The 27,174-nt window shown below is 33.3% G+C and overlaps 3 protein-coding genes across 6 annotated transcripts in view; 1 reads left to right on the plus strand and 2 right to left on the minus strand.

The window, feature by feature from the left end:
• Window positions 1-1,584: 1,584 nt before the first annotated feature.
• On the minus strand, window positions 1,585-11,071 carry LOC141447625 (caspase-1-like). 2 transcript variants are annotated; one of them, XM_074115365.1, is made up of 8 exons: window positions 10,412-11,071; window positions 8,156-8,295; window positions 6,521-6,650; window positions 6,271-6,444; window positions 5,584-5,840; window positions 4,252-4,355; window positions 3,086-3,192; window positions 1,585-2,449 (listed from the first exon to the last, which is right to left on the minus strand). In XM_074115365.1, the coding sequence occupies exons 1-8, from the start codon at window positions 10,544-10,546 to the stop codon at window positions 2,327-2,329; spliced, it is 1,170 nt and encodes a 389-aa protein (XP_073971466.1). In that variant the 5' UTR covers window positions 10,547-11,071; the 3' UTR covers window positions 1,585-2,326. The 2 variants fall into 2 exon arrangements, with proteins under 2 accessions (XP_073971466.1, XP_073971467.1); XM_074115366.1 differs by lacking the exon at window positions 8,156-8,295.
• A 4,014-nt stretch (window positions 11,072-15,085) lies between these two features.
• LOC141447626 (protein HGH1 homolog) lies at window positions 15,086-18,792 on the minus strand. Its single transcript, XM_074115367.1, has 4 exons — window positions 18,600-18,792; window positions 16,830-17,225; window positions 16,317-16,559; window positions 15,086-15,663 (listed from the first exon to the last, which is right to left on the minus strand). Exons 1-4 carry the CDS (start codon window positions 18,687-18,689, stop codon window positions 15,304-15,306), a joined length of 1,089 nt encoding a protein of 362 aa, XP_073971468.1. The 5' UTR covers window positions 18,690-18,792; the 3' UTR covers window positions 15,086-15,303.
• Window positions 18,793-20,033: 1,241 nt separating this feature from the next.
• Frl (formin-like protein) overlaps window positions 20,034-27,174 on the plus strand; it is a 115,364-nt gene continuing 108,223 nt past the window's right edge. The window contains exon 1 of one of the 3 annotated variants that reach the window (XM_074115370.1): window positions 20,034-20,451. In XM_074115370.1, coding sequence (XP_073971471.1) covers window positions 20,290-20,451 — 162 coding nt within the window. In that variant the 5' untranslated portion in view covers window positions 20,034-20,289. The remainder of the gene's footprint in view (window positions 20,452-27,174) is intronic. The other 2 variants (XM_074115368.1, XM_074115369.1) reach the window with 2 other exon arrangements.

Here is a 27,174-nt window from a genome sequence, read left to right on the forward strand (position 1 = left end):
GTACACCAGCGGGCAGACTCGAGTGACGTAGGGCCGAAAGCAGCCGATGATAAGCGTTGCGGAAGTACGAAAAGCTGTACTTGAAGCGGTGGTCCAGCGGACGCGTACTATATTTGATGCAGAGCAGGGCCAGACGTCGACTCGTCATGACGCGGTATGGAATTGAGGAGCACAAACTTACTTGCACAGAGTCAGCGGCGTACTGAACTACAGCAGACGGAAAAACCCCACGGTTAAGAGAGAATAGTGAAGGGGAAGGTTGAAACCATGGGAACTGAGAAATAAACAAAACCACAAAATAGCAGAAAAATAAGATTTGGCGGCGACAACAAAGGAAAGATTAACGAAAAAATAACGCGTACTACGAGAATTGGAATAAGGAGAGAGAGAGAGAGAGCAATAGAAAAAGGCGAGATGGAGAACTGTCAAACGGTACCGCCGAGAAAGGATGGTACGCGGCTTAACCAAGATATTTAGCTTAACAAAAAATAGACCAACAATATCAACTAGAATATTACTGGTAAGATTGAAGATATATTCTAACATTTGATTAAATTATACAAAAAATAAATTAATTTTGATTTTTATTATCAATTTAAAATATTACAATTTATTTTTACTAAATTTTATTACAAATAAAATCTTACTCATATTGGCAAATAAAAAATCCTGATTCCATTATTATCCATTGATTAAAATAATATACATTTTTTGAATTTTGACAATGAAGGCTTTTCATTAGTTACTAAGACTGCCCTGCCAACCAAAAAAGGTACTTACATAGGTAAAATTTGAACGCAAGATGCTATCCGACCATCTTTAGAAAAAATATTTACAAAATCTATTTCTAATGCGATCTTTACTGACAGAAAATAATCATTGAGATAATTAATTTTCAAATTTTCCACAAATATAATTAATAATGGAATACAGGACCGCATAACGTAGAAGGCAACTTACGATATGACTGCCTACTTAGAACGAAGTACATGGATTGCATTTCTTTCACCCGACTAGCTGTTATATATTGACTTATTACAATCAATAAAATTTCTGAAACAGTGAGACCGATGAGTTTAACAATCAAAGCACTTTACACTGACGGAGCCACGTCAAAACAATCTAGCCCTCGACATGAGGTTAGCTTCCTTAACTGAAAGATCATGGTTCAATAAATGAAATAAATTAAAATACATTCGTCTAATAATTTAGTGGTACATTGAATTAAAAAAAAAAAAGTCTTAAATAATTTATCAATTTAACTAGATAACTAAGACGAAATAGCTATTTGGTCAAACATGAAAATCTATTGAAAGTAAGACTTAGTAGTTTGACTGAGCAATACAGAAGATTTTTTTTTATGAAATCTTATCTATGGACATTAGTCCACAATGACTAGGTTCATGTCTATTAATAATAGATTCAGCCATCTACATATGTAGCTGGTTGTTTACACGTTCTTTTGAACTTACGAGTTATTACAAGATAAAAAGGTATCCATCCATATTTGGTAACAAATTCTTTTAAATTTCACATCCTTCAAGTAAATTGACAATCAAAGCCCCCTTTTTTCCCCCTTCTTCAAATGGTAAAAAATAACATTCATTTTTATAAAGTTTCTTAATTTAATAAAAAAGTGATCTTTCTGTTACTATAGACTTTATTTATAATCAGCATCTGATTGATTAAGTGAGTGTAAGAATTTGAATGTCATGCTTTAATTATGCCATTAATAGGATGGACATTTATTTTCTTTACATCCCACACTATTAAACTTACGTCATGATTATTACGTCAATAATATTTTCAATAATTAAGTTTTCATTTGGTAAAAATGATCATATTGCCGCCAATTTTCACCAATATTTCACGTCAAAATTAAATTATAGCCAATATTAAAGGCTATTAGAATAAAATTGACTATACCAATAAGATAAGGTCCGTCTTCTGTCCCCTGTCATCCTGCTATCTTAGGAGGCTCGCTCGGCCTAAAATAATATCTTGAAGCTGCTATAACGGAGCGATCCACTAGCAGGCAGAACTATATTATGTCATGCTCAATCACAAGTGACTATAATTTTTAATACAAATTAATATTTGCTACGAAAAAATTTATTTTTTAAATATCCCGTTAATTTCGAATAAGGATATACTGTGCATTTAATAAAAACACCTAAAATTCAAACTAAGCTCAATTAATACTTATACTTAGACCAAGGAGAAAAACTGTATGTGTTTATTGTTACCCACTTAAAAAAATAAAATAAATAAATAAATATGAAATGAAAAAGTTAAACGGGCATTTTTTGAATTACATTTCCAACATCTATAGGTTTTCAGCAGCAGTAATACGTTGAAAGAAAAATTTCTTATCAAATCCATAGAAACTGAAGTTTACGACCATATATCCACGAAAACACATGTATCTTTTCTTCAAGTTCGCTGTTACCTGAAGCAATAATAAATTAGGTTTACATTTTTTTATAACAAAATAATTATATTTTTTATACTAATAAATATAAGCAATTATTACATAAACCAAGGCGGGTGCAGGTTTAGCGGTTGCGAAGCTTAGATTTGTAAATGGGAGATTCCCAGTTAGAATACCGCGTGTAGCAACACGTTTTAATTGTTAGAAAAAAAAATTTTAAAAGCCAAGTATAAGTTTCTGCCAAGTCCATAATACTAAATTGGTAGTAGGACGATAAGACCCGCCTGAAAAAATTATTTCACTATTTTATCGATTATTTTACGTGGAGTTTTCAAAACTTTGAGTAAGAGCAAATATAAAAGGTCATACAAGATTTAAAGAAATTGGTGCAACTATCAACAACTTCTCAGAAAAGTTAAAATACTGCTTAGTAGGTGAAATATTTATTGACAGTTTAGTTTTGGTCAACAAATTAATATTAAATTCAGATTTGGAATAGTGCCATTAAATGAATGTTTTAAGCTGGAAACAGTGTAGGTGAAATCTCTCAGATCTACCTAATATGAATTTTCCAGACAAAGTTGTTTTCAAAAATCCATAACCTACATATAAGTTAGTGTGGTATACACTAAGAAAATTCTTTAGTGAACTGACTTTTTCCAAAATAGAGACAATGTCTTTGCTTTCCCAGTAAGTGTCCAGAACCTGCACGAACTCCTGAATCATGTATGTGCCTCTCTCATTTCTGTAAGATACGTTACCTGAAAAAATAAAAAAAAACCTTGTTAATAGAATTACATAAAAAATTTGTACAACTAAGTATAAGCAAAACAAATAGAAATTTAGGTGGAGCAATGTACTACTTTAGCCGAGGACCATAAAATAAAAATTCAATGTGTTTAATATTATAATTATAATTGTAGGATTTCTAAAAATAACAATCACTACTAGGCAAGTGATTAGCTGAGCAGTTAGCGGATACTTGATTCCAATGCGAAAATCACGGATTCGAATCCAGTATCTGACCCATAGATTTTCTCCTCCTAGAAAATTCTTACAGCCCACTGGCCGGCAGTGCATGGAAAAAAGCTCAGAGCATTTAGTATCAACACTAAATGAGATAAAGGATTTGCAATTTCGCCGGAGTTCTAACTCATTCCAATTTCAAGTCTCTCTAACCCTCTCCGAATTTTTCAATGAAACTTCGCACAATTGTAAACTTAGCTTAGCTAAATAACTGGCAGAAATTGAAACTGCTTAGTATCAAATGCTAAATGGGATATAGGACGTTGAATTTTGGCGGAGTTCAAACTCATTTCAATTTCAAGTCTTTATAACTCTCTTCAAATTCTTCATATTTCAATAATACTTTGCTCATTTGCAGAAATATCTTAGTACCATAACTGTTATAACTGATTGAAGTTATAAAATATTAGTCATAATTCTCAAATTTTGAGCCTCTAAATCAATCTTGAATTTGTTCATAATCAATAAAGCTTTGCTAAGTTACGGAGAAATTTCAATCCGATAACTGAATAAATTTGCAGCGTTTTGGTTATAATACGTGTCGTGATTTTGGTTGAACTATTTTTTAGGAAGTTAAAACTAATATTCTAGCTATAAAACATTTTGTTGAGATCTTAAAAAAATTGTTCATAACAACTGTTTCGTTTAGTTCTAATTCTTCTTGGTTTTTGTTTTTTAGTTTATAATGTTTCGGAAGCAATATATCTGACCGTATACTTAGAACATAGTAATATACAATTCATAAATTGTGTCTCTTATAAGAGAAATGAAATGACAACCTACATTAAACTTACCTGGCAGACAAGGGAATACTGTCAGAAGATCCGAAAGTTGTGGGTAAGTCGACAATGTTTCCCCATCGGTTTCAATAGAAAAGCCTTTGTCTGGTGTTTCACCTCTGCAGAAACAAACAAATATGTTTTAGTACCTAACATTCCAGTTCTAGCAATATATAATTTAATGTTTCTCGTGCTTAATATTTAAAAAAAGAAGTACTTTTTTGTATTGCTCTCAAGAAGTTTTATAATCCCTTGTTGAAGACCCCCTTAAGTTATGATCCCTTACATTTTACAAAATATTTTTAAACACAATTAAAATTCTGACAGCGTAAATTGATATAATTTTCGCCAGATCAATGTGGCAATGGAAGTAGAAATTGAAGTGCCTATGAGAATAAAAAGAGTGTTGAAGGAACGATCTGCTCAACAATGGTTACAAAAATGCATGCAAACTAGGGGGCCCTAAGTTAAAAAGACCATTTATGTAGTTCTTGAGTGATAGATGTGGAAGCTGCACAGCTAATTAAGTAAAAGTAACTGACAACTAGATCTGCTCTCTCTGCAACAAGAATAAGTTAAGTAAAGAAAACAGACTGAGCTTTACATCAATCGAATGTGAAACTACTACTGGCATTGTCTATCTAATTAACTAAACCCTTTATATAATAAATTCGGAAAAATAGGTTATTTCTTTTTTGGGGGAGAGGTAATTAGCTATTATATCTCCCAACAGATTCTAGAATAAACAGCTTTGAATGTATGAATGGAGCTCTGGTTCAGATATAACCAACATTAATGAACCCAAAACTCAGCAGGAAAATGCAAGATACCATAAATCGCAATAAGCTCAGCAGAAAATTCTGAACTATAATATTAAACTCATTTCATTCGGGGCCCGCGATTCTTAAATAAGAAGTTGAGAATTTTTCGCTTCTGTATCTGAGGATTTTCAGATATCCAAACATCTGTATGGTATTCGCAGGAGGTAAATGGTGTACAACATGCTGGGCTCCCTTTTTAATTAACTTATTTTTTCTAAAACAAAATTGTAATAAAAAAATAAATAAACAGTGAGACAGGAGCACTATTGCAGGTCTAAGACAAATATTGAAAAAGATGAATTATTACTATACTTACGGCAAAACTGCCCGGATATCCTTGCAGCACATTAGTAAAATTATAGTATTAAGTAACTTCTCATATTTAAATTCAATAGTAAAATAAATTGAATGTAGCGACCAGAGAGATCAGTGAAATGTCGGCTAACATAATATTTGCATAAATCTTTCTTTAATTACTCATTAACAACATTAGTGACAACAAAACCATTCAATTGTAGCTTAGTACCTGCAAGCAGTAAACATGATAATCTTGGGTTTGCCGGCTAGTGCTGGACAGTTTATTGTGCTGAATTGGTCCACGATCCACTCGGAGGACACTGTGACGTTGTCTCTCATTAATATCTCCACCTCAGCAGAGTAGTACTCTATGCCATTTGAAGAAGGTTTTATTTTTGGCTGTTTCCCATGACTCATTATAAAGACGATAGCGGAATTTTTGGGTTTCTTATCTTCGCAAAACTCCAGGATGAAAGTCCTGAATTCCTGTACAAAATAAATTTCTATTAGGTAAAAATAATTTATTTCGAAATATTCAACCGATAACTTCACTATTAGATTCGAAGGTACCAATATCTACCTGGGAAATCCAAGAAAATTAAAACATCACAATATACAGATCACAACTCAAATGTAAACTCAAGACTAATGCAGTGATGGGCAACACAAAACTCCACCTATAGCTTAATTGAATTTGAATTAACTCCACAATCAAAATGAATTTTAAAAAAAACTCGTTTACCTATTTCGTTGTGGATTTTTGACTTTTGGATCTGTAGTTTCATTTAATTACCATGGACGATATCAATTGAAAGTTTTCCTTTAAAGTAACTTCATCAAATGACAACCAAATCACATTTTTTATCTACTAAAAGAGTGCATTAGTAATTAGCAATAACTTCAATCAGTATCTTACCTTTTCACTAACCTCGTGGGCTTCCACGATCTCGAATCCAAAGGTTCTTCCCACAATTATTAACTTGGAAACATCTTTCTCTGATCCAATACGTGTTTTATGTGGACGATAATCAAAGTTTTTGATGTTCACAATGAGCATGTAGCCACGAGGATATGCGGACATTGGATACACCTGCAATTGTTTTAACAACAGCAATTCTATTAATTTGTACACATTGGAGAAAATATCTGCTAAATGTACTACAAACCTCATTTGGATCTAGCTGGTTATAAGATGATTGTTGGGACTTTTGAAATTCATACTCTCCGTTCGCATTTTGAGGATCCCTGTAGACAACCGCATCTACATCTTCCCCATTGTTATTCGAACTGTTGCAGCTGTACAAAATGAGATTATTAGACAATGATTCTGAATTGCGGAAAGTGCAATTTAGGGATCGTACATAAACTGGATCAATAATACCTCTTCGTCACACACAAGCCACGGAAATGAAGGAACATGGAAAGAGAAAGCTACTTCCCGGCTAGTGAGAGGAGGCCTGCATCCTTACACTGACTTTCTAATTTGAATTTTCACAGAAAATACTTTTTCGAAATTTTCTTAAAAAAATGATTTTCGGATATTAAGAACGAAAAATCAAATTAAGTTCAAATGAGATATTTAAATTAAGGTTCCAAAGGAAAGCTGAATAAGGTTTTGGTGAGGAAATAGTTCAAAAAGAGGAACCGTATTGTAAAAAGTTGAAATGTTTTTTTATAGCAATTACGTCATCTGAAAAACTAATTACCTAGAACAGAAATATAGAGAAGGTCGCAAAATGTATCACATGGCCAGCTACCAGAAATAAGAAAAAGAAAAGAAACAAAGGAAATGGTAGACAATAAGTAACAAAATCTGCTGTGACCACTGGAACTTATTACGATGTCAAGTTAATAACCAATACAATCACTTCAAACTGCGAATTTTAGTCACCGTTATTTAATACGAAAAATGTTTACTGTCATTCTAGCGGGAAGCCTACCTCCAGAATACACTAAAACAAATTTTCCGATAGAAGACTTTCTAATGCATCTAGCCCTTTCATACACATCTTAGCGCATAAAATTCTCTTTTCTCTATATATATTTAATTAAAATGCGTTTCCGCTGCGACGGAAATTGACTTCACCAGAAATATATGAGGTCGGCGCCACAATAACCAAGCAGTGAGAGAGTAGACCGCAAAGCTAAGAAGTATTGTAGAATTGGATTCCATTCTGAATTTGGAATTAATTCAAGATGCAAGCGAACCAACTGCTCACCGAGTACTGCTCTAAAAAAAACATTAAAAATTTCTGTTTGAGTAATTTTCTTCAATGTCGAATTTAAAGAGTATTTTTATGGAAAACTGAATTAATATGAACTTCCATAGAAAACCCAATTGTGGCATTAGGCACGATCGCATCCAACCAATAATGATTGAATGAAAGTTTGTTTTTTTTCTCTCTCTTCGGCGCATCGACTGCCACGGTCATTAGCGCCCACTATCAATTTTCTTTTCTCTTTCCAAATACCACTTAAGCCGGGATAAACGTGCGGCTCTATAGCTTCCAATCACAACACCTTGCTCAACAGGGTAAGGTGCAGCTAACGTATGCGTTTTCACACATCCCCTCTTAATTCATCGACCTTATCAGTGCGGAGAGTGTGGAATATCATTGAGCCATCCCTCGAATACATGAACTCTTTTTAATAAGTATGTATATAATCAATATCTATACATGAACTAATAATTTTAATTGTATTCGAAATTGTGTGAATGTAATGTAGTTATTGTTATGATTACAAAAAATACATTAATCACCTTGGTCTCGCCTCATTATTTAGAGAAAAAGTAAAAGTACCTGTTAGATTTCAATCTTAAAGCAAGATCTCTGTTTCCAGATTCATGTAATGCGTCGGTCAGTCTTTTGAAAGCTTCAGGTCCTCGTTTAGGTATCATCTCGTACAAGCACTTCAGCTTATCCAACATCCCATTTTTGTTCTTTGAATTTAAAAAAAAGGGATGAGTAACAAGAAAGTAAAAAAGAGGATGTTCGGGAATGGTCAGAGAAGTCTTGTTTAAAAACTGTTTATTAGAACCCCACGTTTTGGGGTGCCATTTACGTCTTTTATCACCAGTTTAACTCAATTAACGTACAGAACACTTCAACTTCCAAGAAGCTCCTTACGAAGGGCACCAATATAAAGTTTTTGTGATGATGACTTTCTCTGGCCAATACCGAACATTCTTCCTCTTGTAATTTAAAGCCTGATGAAACAGAAAGTAAAAATAATTTGGTCACATTTTTAACACTCTCAAACATTACGTCACCACGATGGGATCAGTTACAAAGTGTAAGCCAAAACAATTGCTTCACCAGAAGAAGTAAATTTTCGAACTCGAATGTTTCATAGTATTTGTTCCACAAAACTTTCTCCAGGTGCTTTAAATGCAGCTTAAATGAGACCGAAGGGCTTTATACTATACGCATTCTCATTTTGGGTTACCTCAATCTGCCGGCTACTATCTTTGGGGCTTCTTTAGAGAGACTGGATTGTTCCTTCCATAGAAAGTTACTAGCTGTGGGAAGGGTAAATCTTTCCTAGACTGTCCCAACTCTAGGTATGCCATCTGGAGGATCATGAGGAGAGGGTGCATAAGAGGATGATTAACCAAGACTCTTCCTAAAATTTCCTTTCAGAACAATTTCTATGTTTCAAGAGAACTTATTAACTTAAACAGGACAAGAGATAGTCGTGTAGTTTAAGTTTTTCAACTTTTTTTTTTAAATCACATCTTTTGTACTGAGACAAGTCAATGCAGAATGTACCGGTAACCTCTTGTTGACCTGTTGAAACATGCGTTGAATGACGTCTGCTATATAAGGCTTAGTCTGATACCTGCTTAGCAAAAATTCTTTTTCTTAGAACTGGAATGGAAACTTCTGTTTCTAAATATCGCTGTTTCAAATAATAAATAAATAAATAAAATAAAACAAAATACGAATTCTCATTTGCACTCAAGCTTCACGAACTAAGTTATTTTCTATTACAAGTATTAGGTTTTTGCCAAAAAAAAAAAAAAAAAATTAAGAAATGTAAATTGTGATCGCATTGTCAGATAGCCTACCGGTCTTCATCCCTCACTTCAAATTATTATTTTATTAAATACAAAACTTTCTGTGGACGCTTTAAATGCAGCTTAAACGCGAGATGACGTACTATCATACAAGCGTACAATACTCCATCTCAAGGAAACCCCACAAAATAAACAACCATGTGAATCACTCAAACAATTTTCTCCAACTCCAGTTTTTAAATTGACCTTCCCACAAAAAAAAAAAACTACCTCAAATTTTACGAAAAACGTTTTAGGCAAGATTGTTAATTCCCTCGATAAGTTTAGTTTTCTCGGTTCAAGCTATTGGTTTTTGAGAAAATTGCTGGGAATTAAAAAAGAGGTTACGTAATATGCACTTCTAGGCACGCTATTCTTTCAAAAAGCTTAGAATTTTAGAAAAAAATTAAATCCCAGAAAAGGTAGTTATGAAAAATATTGCACTAAACTGGCACTTTAGAGAATAGCATAACCACCCCTTCTGAATTATGTGTTCGATTTTTTCTGAAAAAAATATTTCAGTAATATTTAAATCTACTGAAGAGCTTTGATCAAATGAAGTTTAAAGGAAACAGTAGAAACCGTTTCCGAGAAATTAAAAAAAACTCCGAGTCTGAAAATATGTATTTCAAGAAAAATAAATAAATACATTTTTGTAATATTCTACTTAAAAATGGCGCAAATATTTACAACAAGAAGTTTAACAAAATTCTCTAGAAGCAGTTTCCCAAGTTGACCGCTGGAAAACATCAACGCTCTACCGGAAAACGAATTTCTGAAGAAACAGCATCAGATTCGGCAAGTTTTTAACAGAAAATAATAAGAGAAAAATGAGTACTTCATGCGAGAACTCAGTTACTTCATTTACCAAACATTTGACACGACGCAATACTTACTCTGAGGCAGAAAAAAAGAGTAAAATTTGCTATTAATTCACGCTGTACTAAAAATGTTTTAGAATGTTAAAAAAAAATTAATTACATTAAACAATGCAAACTACCTGTATCTTTTCCACCATAAATGCATTGAACACACGTTTTTCGACCAATAAATTAATTAACTGTTCAAAATTCTTTGTATTGTTCACTAGATAATTTAGATTTTTAAAAATTGTATTCTTATCTACTTCGTTCATAGTTCATTTTTTTTAACTATTCTATTAAATCCTTGAACTTCACTACAAAGAAATTAATTATTAAAATAATTGAGCAAATAGATAAATGTACGGATCATTTTGCAGCTTAATTATTGTAACCAACGCAGCACCACACTGAATTTAACAAAACTGAACCAGAAATTCAACATTTTTATCTCTGTAGACTGACGCACGAGCCACTACGGAATTAACCGACTGAATCATTTGAACGAGACTCCACACTAGTACGTAAGAAGCAGTATCCTCGCTATGGTCGACACACTGACCTTCAAAAAGGCTGTTTAACTCAGAACAGTCAAGTTCCCCTTCCATTGTAGCATGGAATTTGACTACAGTACCAACAATTCATTTAAGTGCGTAACCTCACTTTGTTAAACAAGCGCTTTAACGAACCACCCATGCGACTGATGACTAAAAAAAATTTAGAAGTTTGAGCTTGCAGTACGTTCGGCTAAAAATTATCGGTGGTAAGTGTCAAGCACAAGCACAGTAAGATTTGCACACATCTACCAGCTGTGTCATGTGGCCCAACATCAGAGATCTCTGGCGTCTTAATGTGAAAACTTATTTAAAAGTCATTGAACTAAGACAACTTTTAACCAAGAGCTAAGTTTTTGAATTGTCAAAAAACTTGTTAACAATACATGATTGTCTCAATGCAACCAAAAATGCCTACTTCTTTGGAAGAAATTTCAATCTTTTCAAGTCTGTAAACTGGATCATTACCCCAAAATGACACTTCAAAGGAATGCCTATCTCTTCATCCCGAAACTAATTTTCTTAACAAAACTGTTTCAATTGAAAGTTATCTAGTATGTGTAGACATACTCAACATTTTTTGGCGCAGGGGGAACCCCTCAAAACGTGTATTCCGCGAAAACTCAATATTGAAACGTGTCATCACAACTTTCTCTTATCAGTAAGAACAATTATAAATAGAATAATTAATTAAAATCGCCTCATTCTTTTAACAATGTCTAGTTCCCCACTCTTCAGTGATGCAAGAAACACTCAGCGATAACACCTCCAGATAACTGGCAATACATCAAGTACATTTTTAAACAGTAATATTCTATAAATGGCAACACTCAAATAATAACATAAATTTTGAAACATTACAAGTAGTTTTTTTTTTTTGCTAGGAGCTCTCTTAACACTTTTCTTAAAATAGCTCCTACCCTACATGAGAAACGTCTTACTCAGTACAGAATTTCGTCCTCAACAACTCAGTAAAGTGCCATATCACTGCATCACGAAGCTCTCACCCTTTCTGCATTTCACAAGCGAAATCAGTCTATGGAGTAATCGGAAACGTAATCAGAATTATGAAAAAGTTTAACTTCTAAACCAAATAGCTATTTTTATTAATAACTTCAAAAACCAAGTTGGTGTAAGGAAGGAAAAATTTAAAATATTGTAGCAATAACTGAAATGTAAATTTCAAGAGAAAATTGTAATAAAGTTGACCCTTGCAGTAAAAACGCTGTCAAAAATAGACTAACGAGCGAAAATCTAGAGTGAACAGATAAGTCTTCCCTCTAGTATACCTCTCAAAAAACGAAAGGCCCTCTTCTGAAAAAACGGTGCAGGAAACTTAAAAATAAATGACGGTCTGAAAAATAAAAGGCCTCCATCCTCCTCTGATATAATCAACCATACAAATGTATTAATCAATGCAAAACTGACCTTGTTAACGAGCCCATGTCCACTGTTCAATTTTTCTCATAGAACTGATAATAACAAAGTAATTGAAGTGCTTGGAGTGTGGGTCAATGAACATTATCAGCCATATAGTGCAAATTGGAGCAATCAATTGCATAGAAATTATTGTGGTGCAGACAATTCCTCTTTATTTAGAGGCAGGTGGTGCCGATCACGTAGTTAAATGAATCCCACTCAAACCAGGCAGACAGACACGGAAATAAGCAAATCTACATTATCGCAATACTTATTTTAGAAAGAGAAAGTAAAAATAAAATTACCACACTAACTTGATGGAGTAGCCATCAAGTTCTTTGTTTTTTAAATATTGTTTTGCTAATCTCGTGTGCCGTCGACTAGCAAAAATAAAGAATGAAAAAGGAGAAAACTGTTTCCTACGTTTGTACATACATATAGTACATCCAACTTTCTTACTGTATTCCACTTATGAACTTCCTTGGGCAAAATTAATCGTACGTACTCAACTATCCCATACAGAGCTTGAAGCCTTCTCACAGAAATATTTGCGATCAATTACATTTTCTGTTTCATACGTTCAGAGCACTTTCCAAAGAGATTTTAAATAAGGTCAGCTACATTCCCCATTGAATCTTTACAAGTTATAAAATAACAAAGGCCCAAATAGAGTTTCAATGATAAAAAAGTATTATGGTTCGCAAGAACTTTATTCATAGCATTAACAAACACGTATACATATCCGATTTCCACTCTCATTAACATCTTATGTATTAATTTTCTCTCTAATATAAATTTATTATAAAATACAATAAAATCTTGTACTGCTGCATGACAAATAATTTATCACAGACTATAATAAACAAATTCTCTAAAACTTAGCTGTAATAGTTTTTTTTTTATCAAATATAATTATAAATATATATATTTTATTTCATGATAAATTTGAGCAAATTTTAAACTTTTAATACTTCGAAAAAGTAAAAAAGAATCGTATTTATTTTAGTAAGATTAATGGAAAATTAGATTAATTAGCAAGAGATAAAAATATTTGCTCCTAACCGACTGAAGCAAATGGGCCGAAAAATTCTTTAAAATTGTCGTACTAAATTAAAACAAATATTTTTAACCCGGAAATAAGAGCATGATCTTAACACCAAAAAACACTGATTTAATAACGTAACCGATTTAGTTCAAAATTCTTATACCGGAAAATGGGGCTTGAAGCGCGTACCGCCAGAGTCAGAAGACTCAGTGTGGTATTCGAGAAATAGAGGAAGAAGAAGAGCTGACTTGAATAGGAATTAATCTCAGATTTTACTTCTCTGTAAGGCTAGTACGCTATAGACAAGGCGCTTCTACATTCAAAGAATGCAAACATAAATGTGGATTGGAGATTAATTAGTAAAACAAAATATCTGGAGTTCTTGATAGAAAGTTGTTGAAGGCAACTGTGTACAAAACAGGAAATCGGAAACTGAAGAAAAGATCTTAAGAATTTTTAGGGATAAATTGAAAGATGACCCGCATTCCATATAACAAATAACCATAACTTAAAGATCCGGGAAAAATGTATGTAAATAAGTTGATGCTAAGATCACATGAAAGAAAAAGTGTTTATTATCTAAACTTATTGGTAATAACAAACAATGTATGCTCCATGGAGCTTAACCACCCCCTTAACAGTCCAGCCTGATGTATACTGGCTAGCGATCTTTTGATCACAATGTAGTGCGAAGAGTTAAAGAGATTTTTGAAACAGCAAGAAGTCACTTTCTATTCTGAGGACTTCAGATCACTAGGCGTGAAGTGGAATAAGTATGCTGAAGTCAAGGGGTTTATACTGAAAAATATTCTTTAATTTATTCATAAAATGTTGCTTCACATTCAGCTAAATAACTTATAACTCTTTTAACTGGTTAATGGAAACAGAATTTTAAAATTCGACGTACCTTTGAGAGTTCTGTATAGTAACTAGTATTTGTCGATACTTACTAAGCCATATTGGTTAGATAGCTAGTTCAATAATTTTTATATTTAAAATCAACCTAATTGTTTCAATCGGTTTCTTTATTTCTAATCTCTAATCGTAGTATGATAATGGGACGGTTGAAAAAAAAAAAAAAAACGTGAGAATTTGTTTAAAACCGATTCACCTACTAAAACGTTAAATTATGAACTTAAAACTAAAAATTTCATATTAACCAAACAACCTTAAAACCATTAAAAAATCAGTCTTGCAATATTGAAAAAAATACACTTTTGATTGCAAAAAGAAATATGCAGTTCCCCTCAATAATTCCATTTATTTTTTTCTCCTTATTCAATAAAATTAAATTTTACTCATGAATGATATGTTTAAAAAAGATATGGTTAAAAAATATAATAGCTACTCCGTTAATAAGACTTATTTAAAAAAAACAAACAAAAACAAAAAATTAGGCCTTCTAAATTGGCACATAAAAATAAAGTTTGTGGAGGTTTTTAAAACATTACAATACATAGTTTTAAAACAATATTTTGGAAATAGAGAAGACAGGTTTAAAGGGCTGAAACGCCTTTGAAAAAATAAATAAATATAATTGAGCCTCTTGTGACGTTCACTTCTGAAGAACATTTGTGAAATTAATCCAAGATTGAGAAAAAGTAAACACTAAATTATTTGAATAATTCTGCTTTTTTTCAATTTTATCAGATGCATTTACTAAAGTAAACACATTTGCCAAATTTACCAGAACCCACATGATATTTCATTCCTCTGTTGAAACCCTATCACATTGGAAATTTAATATCATCACCTTCCAACAAATACTTTAAAAACTTTCCCAAACTTTCTTGCGCATTACTTTATTAATTAGCAGAAGATGCTTATATAAATCTTAAGTGGAACTAGTAACTATTCACACCAATGAATGCAGTACACATAAGAGCGATTTCGCTTGAAATTCGCCAGTACAACAGTTCACACTAAGTCTACTAACAGTTTGATTATTGCTCTGTATAATAACACAAGGATTTTTACTGCTAAATTGTTGATATTTACTATACATATTAAAATATTAAACATTTAATCTGGCAGATGAAACATAATCATTATCCATTTTATTAAATTTCTCGGCCATATCTGATGGTACATCAACTGATGCTAAATCATTCACTCCAATTTCGTCTTCAGTTCTGATCAGAACATCCACTACATTCTCAGTGGCCAATATCAGACGGGCATCTTTCTCCCATTTATGATATTCTCGTAAAATTAAATAGGTTCCATTATCTCTAACAAAGATACGTGGTTGTCTGGTCCGGCACAACAGTAACAAACATTTCAACAGGAGAAGTCTGATTTCGGAATCTGGTTCACGAGTTTTATCGTCGGGTAGATATTGCAATTCTATTGGAAGTTTCTCATATTCACTTTCCTGTAAACAGATAAATTAAGTTATTTTTCATTTTTATTCCTATCAGAACGCTAAAGCTCTAAAAATAATCCCAACCGTTAATGACCGATTACCTTGTAGAACTGTCTTTTTAAAATATCGGGGGAAAAAGTAATCTAAAAACGATCATAATACATTTGAATGATTCACATATACTTTTCCCTTAACGCCAAATAACAAAATGGTCACTAATGAATTAAAGCTTAGTATAATTAAATTATTATTATTAAAGCTAATTATAAAACTAAAAGTATATTTTTTAAGAAAAGTATATTTAGTCGCCTCATTAAATTGAGAATGGACAAAGGGTACATTGCTCTAACAAGTTCATCCTTTGAGCTTAATCCTAATTTCTAAAAAAGCATTGTTTTAATTGCTACGTAAAAACCAAAATGTACCATTTTTTGTATTCTAAAATTTCCTCGAACGATTATTTTTTTAAACCAGCTAAGTTTTTTCACTCTGTTTTTTTTTGTGGTAGAGAAATAAAATGTAAGAAGATAAGGTTAAATGTGAATGGAATTTTATTGCATACAAATTTCATCTTAAGGCTGAGATTTTGAGATTTGTGACAGGAAGAAAAAAAGTCTTTCTGAAGTTGATAGTTATTACTATAATAAGTTTATAATGGCTACCTCGTATTCTTCAGGTCCTGCAAGTGGATACAAAAGTACAGGCAGTATCTCAAATGGCTCGTTCAGTAAGATTAAATGTTTTTCAGGATCTAACATACAATTGAATACAGCTGAAGCAATCCCACGTCGCTCTATCACAGTTGAACCCTGAATTAATGTTGATAGAAGTCGTTGGAAATAGCCTGTTATTGGGGACAGCAAATCTGATCGAAATTCCTGACACTGGGTCATATTTCCAACAACCTAAAACAAGAAGTTATCATTATCCATGTTATTGCGACAAAAGATTGCTTTTTAAGACATTTTTTGGCACCAAGGATTTTCTAATTTGAATTTCACCGAAAATATCAATTTTTAGATCCCTTGATTGTTTGAGTGTGTTAGTTTTGATAATTTGGACCGATTTAAGAGTAGATCTGTACGATAACAAGTTTAAAATTTTAACGAGGATAGTTAAGAGAAATAAACTAGTAGAATTTATGTATCTTTAAATCAATGAACAAAGCAACCTACCTGAGCAAGGTACTCCAACCTTAAGCCCTTCTCATTGTAGCTTTTATCACTAACTGCATTCATAAGGTCTCCCCAACTACAAGCATCAATGAACTCTTCAGCTACTTCTTTACATTTCTCTTCACTTCTTGTAATGTTTGCCAATGCTTTACACGCATGATCAGCCAAAACACTGTCCTTTTTTAAAGTAAAACTAATTAGCCGACCTGCCAGTCCTCTAGAAATCAAGTTCCTGCCAGTCTCGGACGCGGTCATATTGATTATACTATCCAAAGCCAATTTTCCGATGTCATTGTTAAATCTTTTCGCTACATCCATCAGATCAATGAAGATGGTTTCCGAATATAAATGGAAATTTTCTTCATTTCCACTTTTAAAAAGGATATATCTGAGAACCTGTTAAAAAAAGTTATGAAAAAAAAATCACTGCAATCAATAATCTTTAAAAAGAATAAAAGTCAATGCGCTTCTTCGTTGATACTCAAAATACTTAATACTTCTCTACATGTAGCACTGGATTAAGCACACTTTAAAAAAGATTTTCCGGTTAAATTAAATCACAAAGTTTAAATAGCAAAAGGCAAAAATTAACACAGAAACAGAAACGCTAATCTTTTTTATAAACGAATCCAGAAATAGAACACAGTTGTGTTCTGGTAGAAAGCAAATAAGTCAACATCTCAGTCAGATAACTATTGTTTTTCAAGCAGAAGTCAGGATGATTCTTGTGTGTGATAGACAGATGCTTAGGATTCAACGGATTCAAGATATTAGAATATTTTCTTATACCCAAACCATTTTTAAGAATTTATTTCGTCCATACGGCTCATTAAAGATGATAAGAGAATGCAAATGGGCTCTTATAATTAAAGAGAAAGAGTGTACATAGCGGCAAAGTTACTATCAACGCAACCTTTCTCATGCCCAGTGCTTGTGTAGCAGTTTCAGAAATATTTTGCAAACAACCTAGCCATCTATCCACGGTGCTCAACCTAAAATATTTATAGTTAAAATTAATCCTAAAAATTGTTTCGGAATTGATCACGGGAAATAGTTCCTATTTGAGAAATAGAGGGTTGATCTCCAGCCACGCTATCGTTAAGAGATGGTGGCACACTTCTTGGGTAAAGTGTTCGTAGTTTGTAGAAAACCAGAATGAAAATATTCGCAATGGACTTATTAGAAAGAGGCAAATAGAAGAATATGTTCCTGATCGATTGGGAAAGATGTATGACAGATATCAAAGTGAACTACAATTGGATCAGAACACAATCTGGATTATTTAATTAAGGCTAAAAACATATGGATTACCGACCTGAAAATTCGGTATTTGATGAAAGCCAATGATATTGAAATAAAGGCAGTTCTTCCTTCAGTGATTAGTAGGTTATTTAGTTTACAATGAAATATGAAATTAGTGAATCTTTCGGACTTTACATTTTAGCGCACCTGACAATCCTGTTGGTATACTAATATGCCATTTTCATAAAGGATTATCTTTTAAATAAGACGAGAAAACAATATTAAATCCCTACCTGGCTACAGAAACCCGTTTAGACAAAAATAAAATTTTCTTAAGGCGCCACTTGTGATAGACCCACTTACATAAAATTAACTTTATAAAATAGAATGAGATTGAAGTTCCTACATCACTAAACCGGTTTGCAATATCACAATTGACTTTTTGGGTAAAATTAATCCAGAAAAATATTAATAAATATCTGGCTACAAACAAATTACATTCAAAATAAAATTAACTGTGTAACATACCATATCTAGTGATACACCATCGTTGTTCCTTAAAACATTAGAAATCGTTTCAATTGGAAGGTTTAATCTCTCCAATTCCTCCAGTGACATATTAGTATCAGTTATTGCCTTTGATTACTCAGCTTTTCAAGTTCACTCGGCTTCCACCCTTCTGGTCCTGGTTGACAAAGTTATATAGAAGGTTATAAACTTGATATCAGGTTATAACCTAAGAAGGTTAATATCGCCTGAAGTTGTATGTAATTGCCCTCTTAGTAAAAGTATCTTTTAAGGATATTTCGCACATGTATAATTTACAATCAACGGATAAAAAAATCTTTTTTTTTTAATTGTTTACGAGCATAAAAAATAGTATAAGTATTGGATGTTTAAAAACATTAAACATATCAATATCAGTTAGTTAATAACAAGTGTCTATTTTTAATAAAGTGGATTCAAAAGCACATAACGTGGTTAGTAATTTTAACGGAAGATTTTTAGGTCAGGCAAATTTTGATGGATAATAAAAAAAAAGAATAACTGTTAAATCAAAACAATAAAAATTAATTAAAAAATGAACAATAACAATTAAAAACGCCAAGGATGCAAGTGGCAAGATCGACGCGTTGAAGTACCCTTAGACAAATTTATTGATGACTTTTGGACAACATTAGTTCTTCGCATCTTCTTCCTCTGCTCAATCTTTAAAATTTAAAAGAGAAGCTGCTAAGTTATTAAGAAACATGAATATTAGAGTACTCAGTTTTTTAAATTTGAAACTTTTTTAACAATCGTTATTTGTTCGTTAGTTCCACCTATGTTTATTCAAATTCAAAGGTTTTTTTTAAAAAATGTTGAGAAAAACTCTCCGCCATTTCCCCGCCAACGAGATCCGGAGGAGCCAATAGGCATGTGAAAAAGTACTACGTTTAGCATTGTAATAAAAAAAATCTTAATTTAGTATTGCACGAAAGATATTAAAAGCGGAATTCATGTCCAGCCTACAGTCAGTGAGCTGGAAGAAACGTCTAGGAAGAGAGAAATCTATTATAAGAGATCTAAAACCTCACCATAAAACTAAATTATATTCAATTTTATTTTAGTATTTAAAATATGGGTGGATACAAAAGATACTCGTACTTTACTTTTTATATGTAATTTTTTGTTTAGAGTCCTAGAAGAATCTAAGAACACATACCACAACATTTTCTAATAATAACTTATTCAGCTGAAGAACCTCAATTCCAAAAATTTACTATGCTATACTATTTTAATTTATTTATTTTAAACTATTCTTAATATGAGAGACGATTCGGTTGGTAAAGAGAACAGAGCCCATTGCTTGTTTATTATAGTTTGTCTTGCTGCCCAAAGATCGTGCTGAGTGTGCAAAAGCTCACTAAACTGGCTGCGTGCGCACAATCTAAACAAGACAGTTGTTAATTTCCAGCAATTCCAGTTCAGTTAGTTGTGTTGGTTCGGGCCCTGAGCTGCTGAAGTTAACGAAGCTAGCAGTAAGCCATGTGAGGGTATCACCTGTTGAATGTACCGCCTCAAATCGAGGAGTGCTTTTGTTTTTTTAAATGTTATTGTGTTAACACATTTTTTTTCAATTAGAAAAATCAATTAATTTTTATTTTATAAAAACAGTGCAGTGCTTTAGTGAAAAAAAAAAAAAAAATTGTTATGTGATCTTATCTCAGAGGGAAAAATGGGAAACTCGACTAGCGTCAAGACTTCCAACGGAGATGCTGTTCATCAGCCTGCCCCTCCGGTAGACCTGTATAGGTCGAGTGTGAGGGCCAGCGTTCGTTCCAAATTACCAATGCCCACCGATCAGATGGAATTAGAAAGGAGATTCACAAAAGTGCTGGTAAGTCATTTAGAATATATATATATATATATATATATATATATATATAGCGGCTATTAATATACATATATTAATAGCCGCTTCATTATTACTTAAAAGAACAATACCACAGCGACAACTCTGAAAAAACTTCCTACCCAAAACGGATCTGCCTTAATAAGTTACCAAAAACGTGGACTGATGATACAGAAATTTCAAGAAAATTCTTCTTGTTTTTATTAAATCTAATGAAGAGCTAATTTTTACTTCAAAGTTCGTTTAAAAAACTACTAAATATTAAGTAGATTTGAATGAACTAATCTGTTCTGTGACGTGCTCCCAAAAATCATACAAGTTTTGCTTAAATGTCATGAAAATTTAAAAAGAACAATTAATCTGTAACATATTATGAATAATTAATTTTAATACACTTATTGAATTGTTAATTTTATCTATAATACAAAGTTTGCTCTAACCTTGAGACTTTTTTCATGAAGAGGTTACAATGAAGGTTACCTTAACTGAGACTGCAAGTCCCTATTAACTATGCATGTTATTTTAAATCCAAATTTGATTCCAACCTTGCATTATCTGAATAGATTATTTTTAAAAATTTAAATGTCAAGTAAATTTATTTTAGATAATTCAAAATGGTAAAATTGTTTTATCTTCTTATTACTGATTTAGTAAGAGGGGGATCATTACTTGAGAATTTGAAATTCTTTGAAAACGGAGTTTTATTTTCATTTCTTCTCTTATAAAGAAAAATGACGATCGATCAGATTTTAGATTTTTGTTTTTACCAGCTACACTGAATTTCCTGAGAACCAAAAATTGGTTTTTACTAATTTGTGCGTTTAGGTTCAGTAAAAAAAAGAGAAAAAATCGTAAAAGAGTTCAAAATTAGATATTTGGCTTAATTCACTATGAAGCCGAATAATTTCGGACGAATTCAGTCAACTAGATTGAATCACTGCATAATCGATTTTTCTTTTTTTTTAGGTTTTGTCAAAAACTGCTCCATTTTCTTAAAACATATAAGAATTGATTACATATAGATCTATGAGTTTAAATTCCAAGGGAATTCTCCCAAGGACATTGCGTTTGGTGTGGAGGCTGGTCTCCTTTTTAAAGTGCTACTTCAGAGTTATGTCCCAATTCTACTTTCTACAAACTTTTTATCTCATTACATTCCTGTTGATTTAGTTTTATTATTTGATTCACTTTAAATCGATTTGGACACTTACTATCATTTGTATATTAACAAGGGTTTAATGAGTTCTTATAATGCTAAGTTTAATGAAAATATTTCCTGGGATTAAAATTTTGTATCTGTTATCTGTGATTTAGAAAAAGCGCTGGTCTCTCCCTCTCTCTCTTCATGATATTTTAACAAGAAGTTCATAAAATAATAAACAGGAGGCAGAAACTGTGTATATCAGACGCCATAACTTGGTGATTACAGTGCTTGGACAGGAACTACTACCAAGGAAAGAGTTATTCACCTTGAGATTTTCTTGAAGACGGCTCAGTTGGCCGAAAAGTGTGTCTGTGTTATGCACAATTATTGAACTTTCTTTCGTTTTACCGGTATTGAGTTAAAGTAGACCCAGAAAACACTTTTGAATCTTCCCAAATCAATGTCTATGTCCAGTCTTCAAATCACTTGCAATATACTCCGAAAAATTATAACTGGTTCAAGTGATTTAGTGGTTATGAAACGTTAATTGGAAGAAATTAGTAACAATTACAAATTAGCTTGAGGTTGGTGAACTTATTACAAGTATTCACTAGAGTAGGAAATGTTCCCATTTATCTAGTTATGTTCAATGAACTATCAGCGTTCTGCAGGGACTTACTTCAGTCCGGACGAATAAATTAAAACATTGACTCAATTAGTTATGTTCGGAATGCTCTGGCGTTGGCCACACAGCTTCATGGCAGACTTAACTGTTCTTATAATGAGTATTCAATCATTTGCTGGCCTGTTGACCAGTTCAGTTATACTGATGGTAATTGTTTTGATAATGATGAAATAAAACGACAGAACTCTTTCTCCTTTCCTCCCTAAGTTACTTCCCAGTATTTCTCGTATCTTTTACAACAGGAAGTATTACGATCGCGTCAGTTTCGTAATTGGAATTTTATTTTCGTCTTTAATTCTTGTTAATCTTGTTACTATTGAGAGCATACATTACCAGATATGACGCGATTTGGGGGAAAGCCTATTTGGCCCATTCGGCCGAGAGCTTCTCATCGCTAAGTTAATGACCAGGCTCATATAAGATGTTCTCGCTTTCTGCAGCAAATGTGTCAAAATACTCACACTCTTAAAGAACTTTTTCCAAAAACCATATTTTAGAATTCTGGGTATTGGGACTCATCTAAGAAATCTCAAAATCCAAAATAATCAGGAATACTCATTTACCAAGTTTAAAAAAGAAGGAAATGTCTTTAAATTATCTTTCTGCCTTAATAAAACGTTCGCATCACCAAATAGCCAATAGTTAACCATATTCGGAAGGTTAAAGAGTGACGTCAGCACGATGTGCCACTGCAGCGCTCACAAAGGTGAAAAAGGTACATTTACTGCAAATAATCAGAATTTTCTTTTTAAAAGAGGTTTGCCGCCAAATAGGGGGCAATACAAGAAATAGTACTTTGTTATTTAATCTGAACATAACTTGCATGTGCCCCACTCTACAGTGTTGCCAAACATCTTTTTCATTACAATGTTAGAATATTTATTATGTTTTCAAGCTAGTCTACTCTAACACTTTGCTTTTTTTTTTTGCAAAGCTAAGTTTTTCTTTTCTTTAGCTGCTAATGTCGCGCTTTGAGATTGAATTTGTGCCTTAAACCTGGACAAGCTTTTCCATTCTGTGAGTGTGATTGTGAATAACACAACTCGAAATGTCCAAACTTATTATTCAGTTTCGATTCTGGGTCGCTTCTGACTTCCTTCATCAGTGGGGGATTTTTCCTTATTCGTAGAATTTAAACCTCACGACCTCATTTTTTTGAGTAAATTGTATTTTATAGGAGTTCCTGTGGAACGGCTATTTCTAAAGTACCCTTTCCCTTTCCTTCAAAACAAGAATGTTTCGCGGGCTTTACAATTAGTCACAGCATTGCTGAAATTACAAATTTGAGAAAAACTTTAAACTGATTAAATATAGATTTTTAATGCAGTATATTTTTAATTTTCTCCAAGTAGATGAAAAATGATAAATAATCGAATCGGATCATTTGTTTTAAGTCAACTCTTTTAATCGCAAACAAGGGGCCGGTTCACAACCTTTCAACCATTTCACTTTTTATCTTTACGCAGACATTTTTAATTTTTTCCTAATCAACTTCTAAGTATCCAACAAATTTTATTTAACAGTTCGCAGTAAAAGAAAGTGGTAGGGGAGTTCACGCCAGATGTTTTAATTTGATTACTCTTTATACAATGTGCCCTACGGATTTGGTAATATAAAATTTCATACTGGTTATTGGCCTTCATTCTATCGTAAATTTTAAAATCCGTTTTAGAGTAGTTTTTACGTGAGAAAGGACTTTCATGGCCTTCATGGAGACCATTCTCTGTATTGTATTTCTATCTTCCAATCCCAATGATTCCCTTTATCTGGAGGAGCTTCTTCACGGTTCGGGATGCTGAACGCTGTTACCGTATACATTAAATACAATTTTATCTCTACTCACTTTAATTAAAATAGTGTTGACAATAATTAAAGGTTAATTAGAGTTGGCTCATTTAAAGAGTATATTATCAGTCTATGTAGTTGTATTTATAAAATCTGTATTGGACAATGTAGCCTAACAAGACAATGGTGTTAAATAGATGAAAGGTAGACCTGTGGGATTGAATTCGTTGAGTGCTGCTAGAAAAGAATCTCTGACCGCACTATACTAGAAGAACAAAAGGTGCCCAGTATGGAGCCGGCGGTAGTACCCGTCATTGTGTACCGTGGAGTCACAGAGCTTCACTCGGGCCCCGCGGTAATAGCAATTATTTCCTTTTTTACGAAAGTATTATTGAAACAGCTCTTGAGGTTTCCGCTCCATTGCCATGACAATTTTCTGACATAATCACATTACCGAAAGATGTTTTAATACAAAATTTCTTCAAATTGCAAACGAATTTTTTCTTGAAAAATGATAAAAAGTTTGCAACACATTTACGAAGTTCACAGAAAAGCTAAGGATTCATATTTGAGAAAATGAACAATCCGTTGAGTAAAAAAATGCTTCTGATTGAAGCATTTTCTCCAAACTCGATTAGAGTAAAACAAGAGAGGGGATCGTCGATTAGCGGTATTTCCCGCTAATCGAATTTTCAGGGGAAATTGTTCGAATACAATTTATGATCCCAGAAATAGAATTAGTGCACAAGTTTTAAGGAGATAGATTTAGACGGGCGGGACGGGACCTATACCCCACGGCACCGCAGCCACAAGAGGCTTATTGTGCCTTAAGGAAATCGTAGGAGTTTTCGGAAAAATCTCAAAAGACTGAAAAAGTTTTTCAGTAAGTGGCATTTCCGGTTAGCTGATTTTCTTCAAATTTGGAAATTTAGTCTCAAAATTGATTCTTAATAAAATTATACAGGCGCTAAGACAATGCAATAGACATGGTATTTTAAAGGAAAACCTAACCCCACTTTTCCAGAAGTGCCCTTTTCGAATCTTCCTGAAGAAAATTTCAAATTAGTTTTAGATTTCATATTCAGTTAGTTTCTAGGAAGTTGTTGGAGCCGTTTTTGAGAAAATGTTGATAAAACTGAAAAATTATTTCAGTATACTTCCGGTAGACGGACTGTGACCAGAACCTTGTGGCTCCTTCTTCCGATGGCACTTCCTTAACCAAATACTAAACTGGCACTTTCTTTCCTTTTAGAGCTACACTCAATAGACCAATTGGTAAAAGCTTTTTTTTTGTATCCGGGGGACCTCAAAACTAAATTTAGTTGATTTGAAACGATTGCAATTTATCTGGCGGCGAGTTTAAACTTGTGATTGAAACTAGATTTACATTCACAAGAGATGCTGCGAAGTTGATCTAGGGAGAGTATGGAAGGGGACGGTTGGGTCCAGGTGTGTGCGCTCCACTAGCCAGTTCCCGTGCTGGGCCCTGTACAAGGGCAGTCAGCCACGTGCACTGCACAATGTTCTGCACTCTGAAGACTACATTCTCCATGCATACGTTCGGCTTTCATATTTTATACCGCTCTGTACGGAGTACATTAGACCAATCGATATCTTTGTCGATAACGAACCCTGCAGAAATTGTGTAGGCACAGCAGCCGGTTCTAACTTTCTGTCCTACACCGGAAATCTATTATTTTAAAGAATATTAACGCGGACATTTGAGGAAGCTCGACATTTATTGTATGAATAGAGAAAATCCCCATCTAATGCACAAGATTTAGGGAGTTGAGTGAGTGATGCTGAGAGTAGTAACCTTGTTCGTTATTCATGCTTTGTACAGCTCGTGTACCATCTCCATCCCGCAGTTATTTTAGATATACGTAAATGGTTTGAAGAAGTTTTACAAATTCCAACAGATTGCGCAAGAGAGACCACCAGAGTTCTTCCACAGAATAAAACATTGGGGAGTGTGTGTGGAATTTAACGAAAACCTACAAAATGACTTCTAAGGCAGCACAGAAGTTTATGGTATTCTAAATGAGAGGATGTATCTGTTAATGTTCGCAAACTAAGGAAAACACACTTATTGGGAGGTGGGAATCAACAACAAACTAGCAGCATTTTGAATGGTGATTGGCTAACAAGTGGGCCATGAAAATCGAGTTATTTATTCCACTTTCACCGGTGGAAAATATAAAAAGAAGAAAACAGAAAGGGAAAAGTGAAAAGCACAATTCTTCACCGATCTGTCTAGAACTAATCCTTCCACTTCGGCCATTCAACAAACTAACTTTCAGAATTGCTTGAAATCGAGCCCAGTTACCTGTGTTACCAATATTTAACCAACATTGAAAGGAAAGTCGAGTGCACCCATTACTGCCACCGCAATATCACTTTCTCTGCTCTTCCTTCTGCCAGTATTTCCGTCTTGAGGAGTAGTGTACTGAATGGAATTAAAAGTTTTAGGCAGCACGCTGGTGTGCGGCTTTCATCCGGAGAAGGAGACTCTTGGATGTTGCATACAAGAGCGTAGCCAGTGGCAGGTTGATCGAGCATGGGGAAATAATATTGTACTTTCTCAAAGTGCTTCTTTTTCATTAATTCTCACCGGAAATACATGTTTAAGGCCTTCCGAGTTGGGTTTGCGCGCGTGCTCTAATTTAGGATATGACCTTAGATGGGCGTGAAGATATTGTAAGCTCAAAATCGTAAAATTGAAATTAGTTTTTTTCTTAATTTATTTCTTAGGGATGAGTGGTGAACATTATGCGACAAAACGAAAAGAAATAAACAAGAAACTGGTGAAGGAGAATAAGGTTCTAAAAGTGTTTATTGAAGCTGAGAAGGACAAAAGGTTGGCCGAAGAGAGCTTCAGAGGATGTCAGCAGACGGAAGTGACCGACGTGCCATGGAGACTGATTGATCCTTCCCTCACCCAGCCAAACTGTAATCTACAGCACTCCATTACTTCCGAATAGAATTGTACGGCTCCTATATTTAGAATAAGCAACCAAAATATTCTCCCCTTCGGCCCGCCCAAGCTGGTTAGAAATACAAATTCAACTTTATTTTCCAATTACTATTTTATTGG

This window comes from Rhodnius prolixus, unplaced genomic scaffold, assembly GCF_049639745.1.
Source record: "Rhodnius prolixus isolate KJV_2025 unplaced genomic scaffold, Rpr scaffold_7, whole genome shotgun sequence".
Classification (NCBI taxonomy): Eukaryota; Metazoa; Arthropoda; class Insecta; order Hemiptera; family Reduviidae; genus Rhodnius; species Rhodnius prolixus.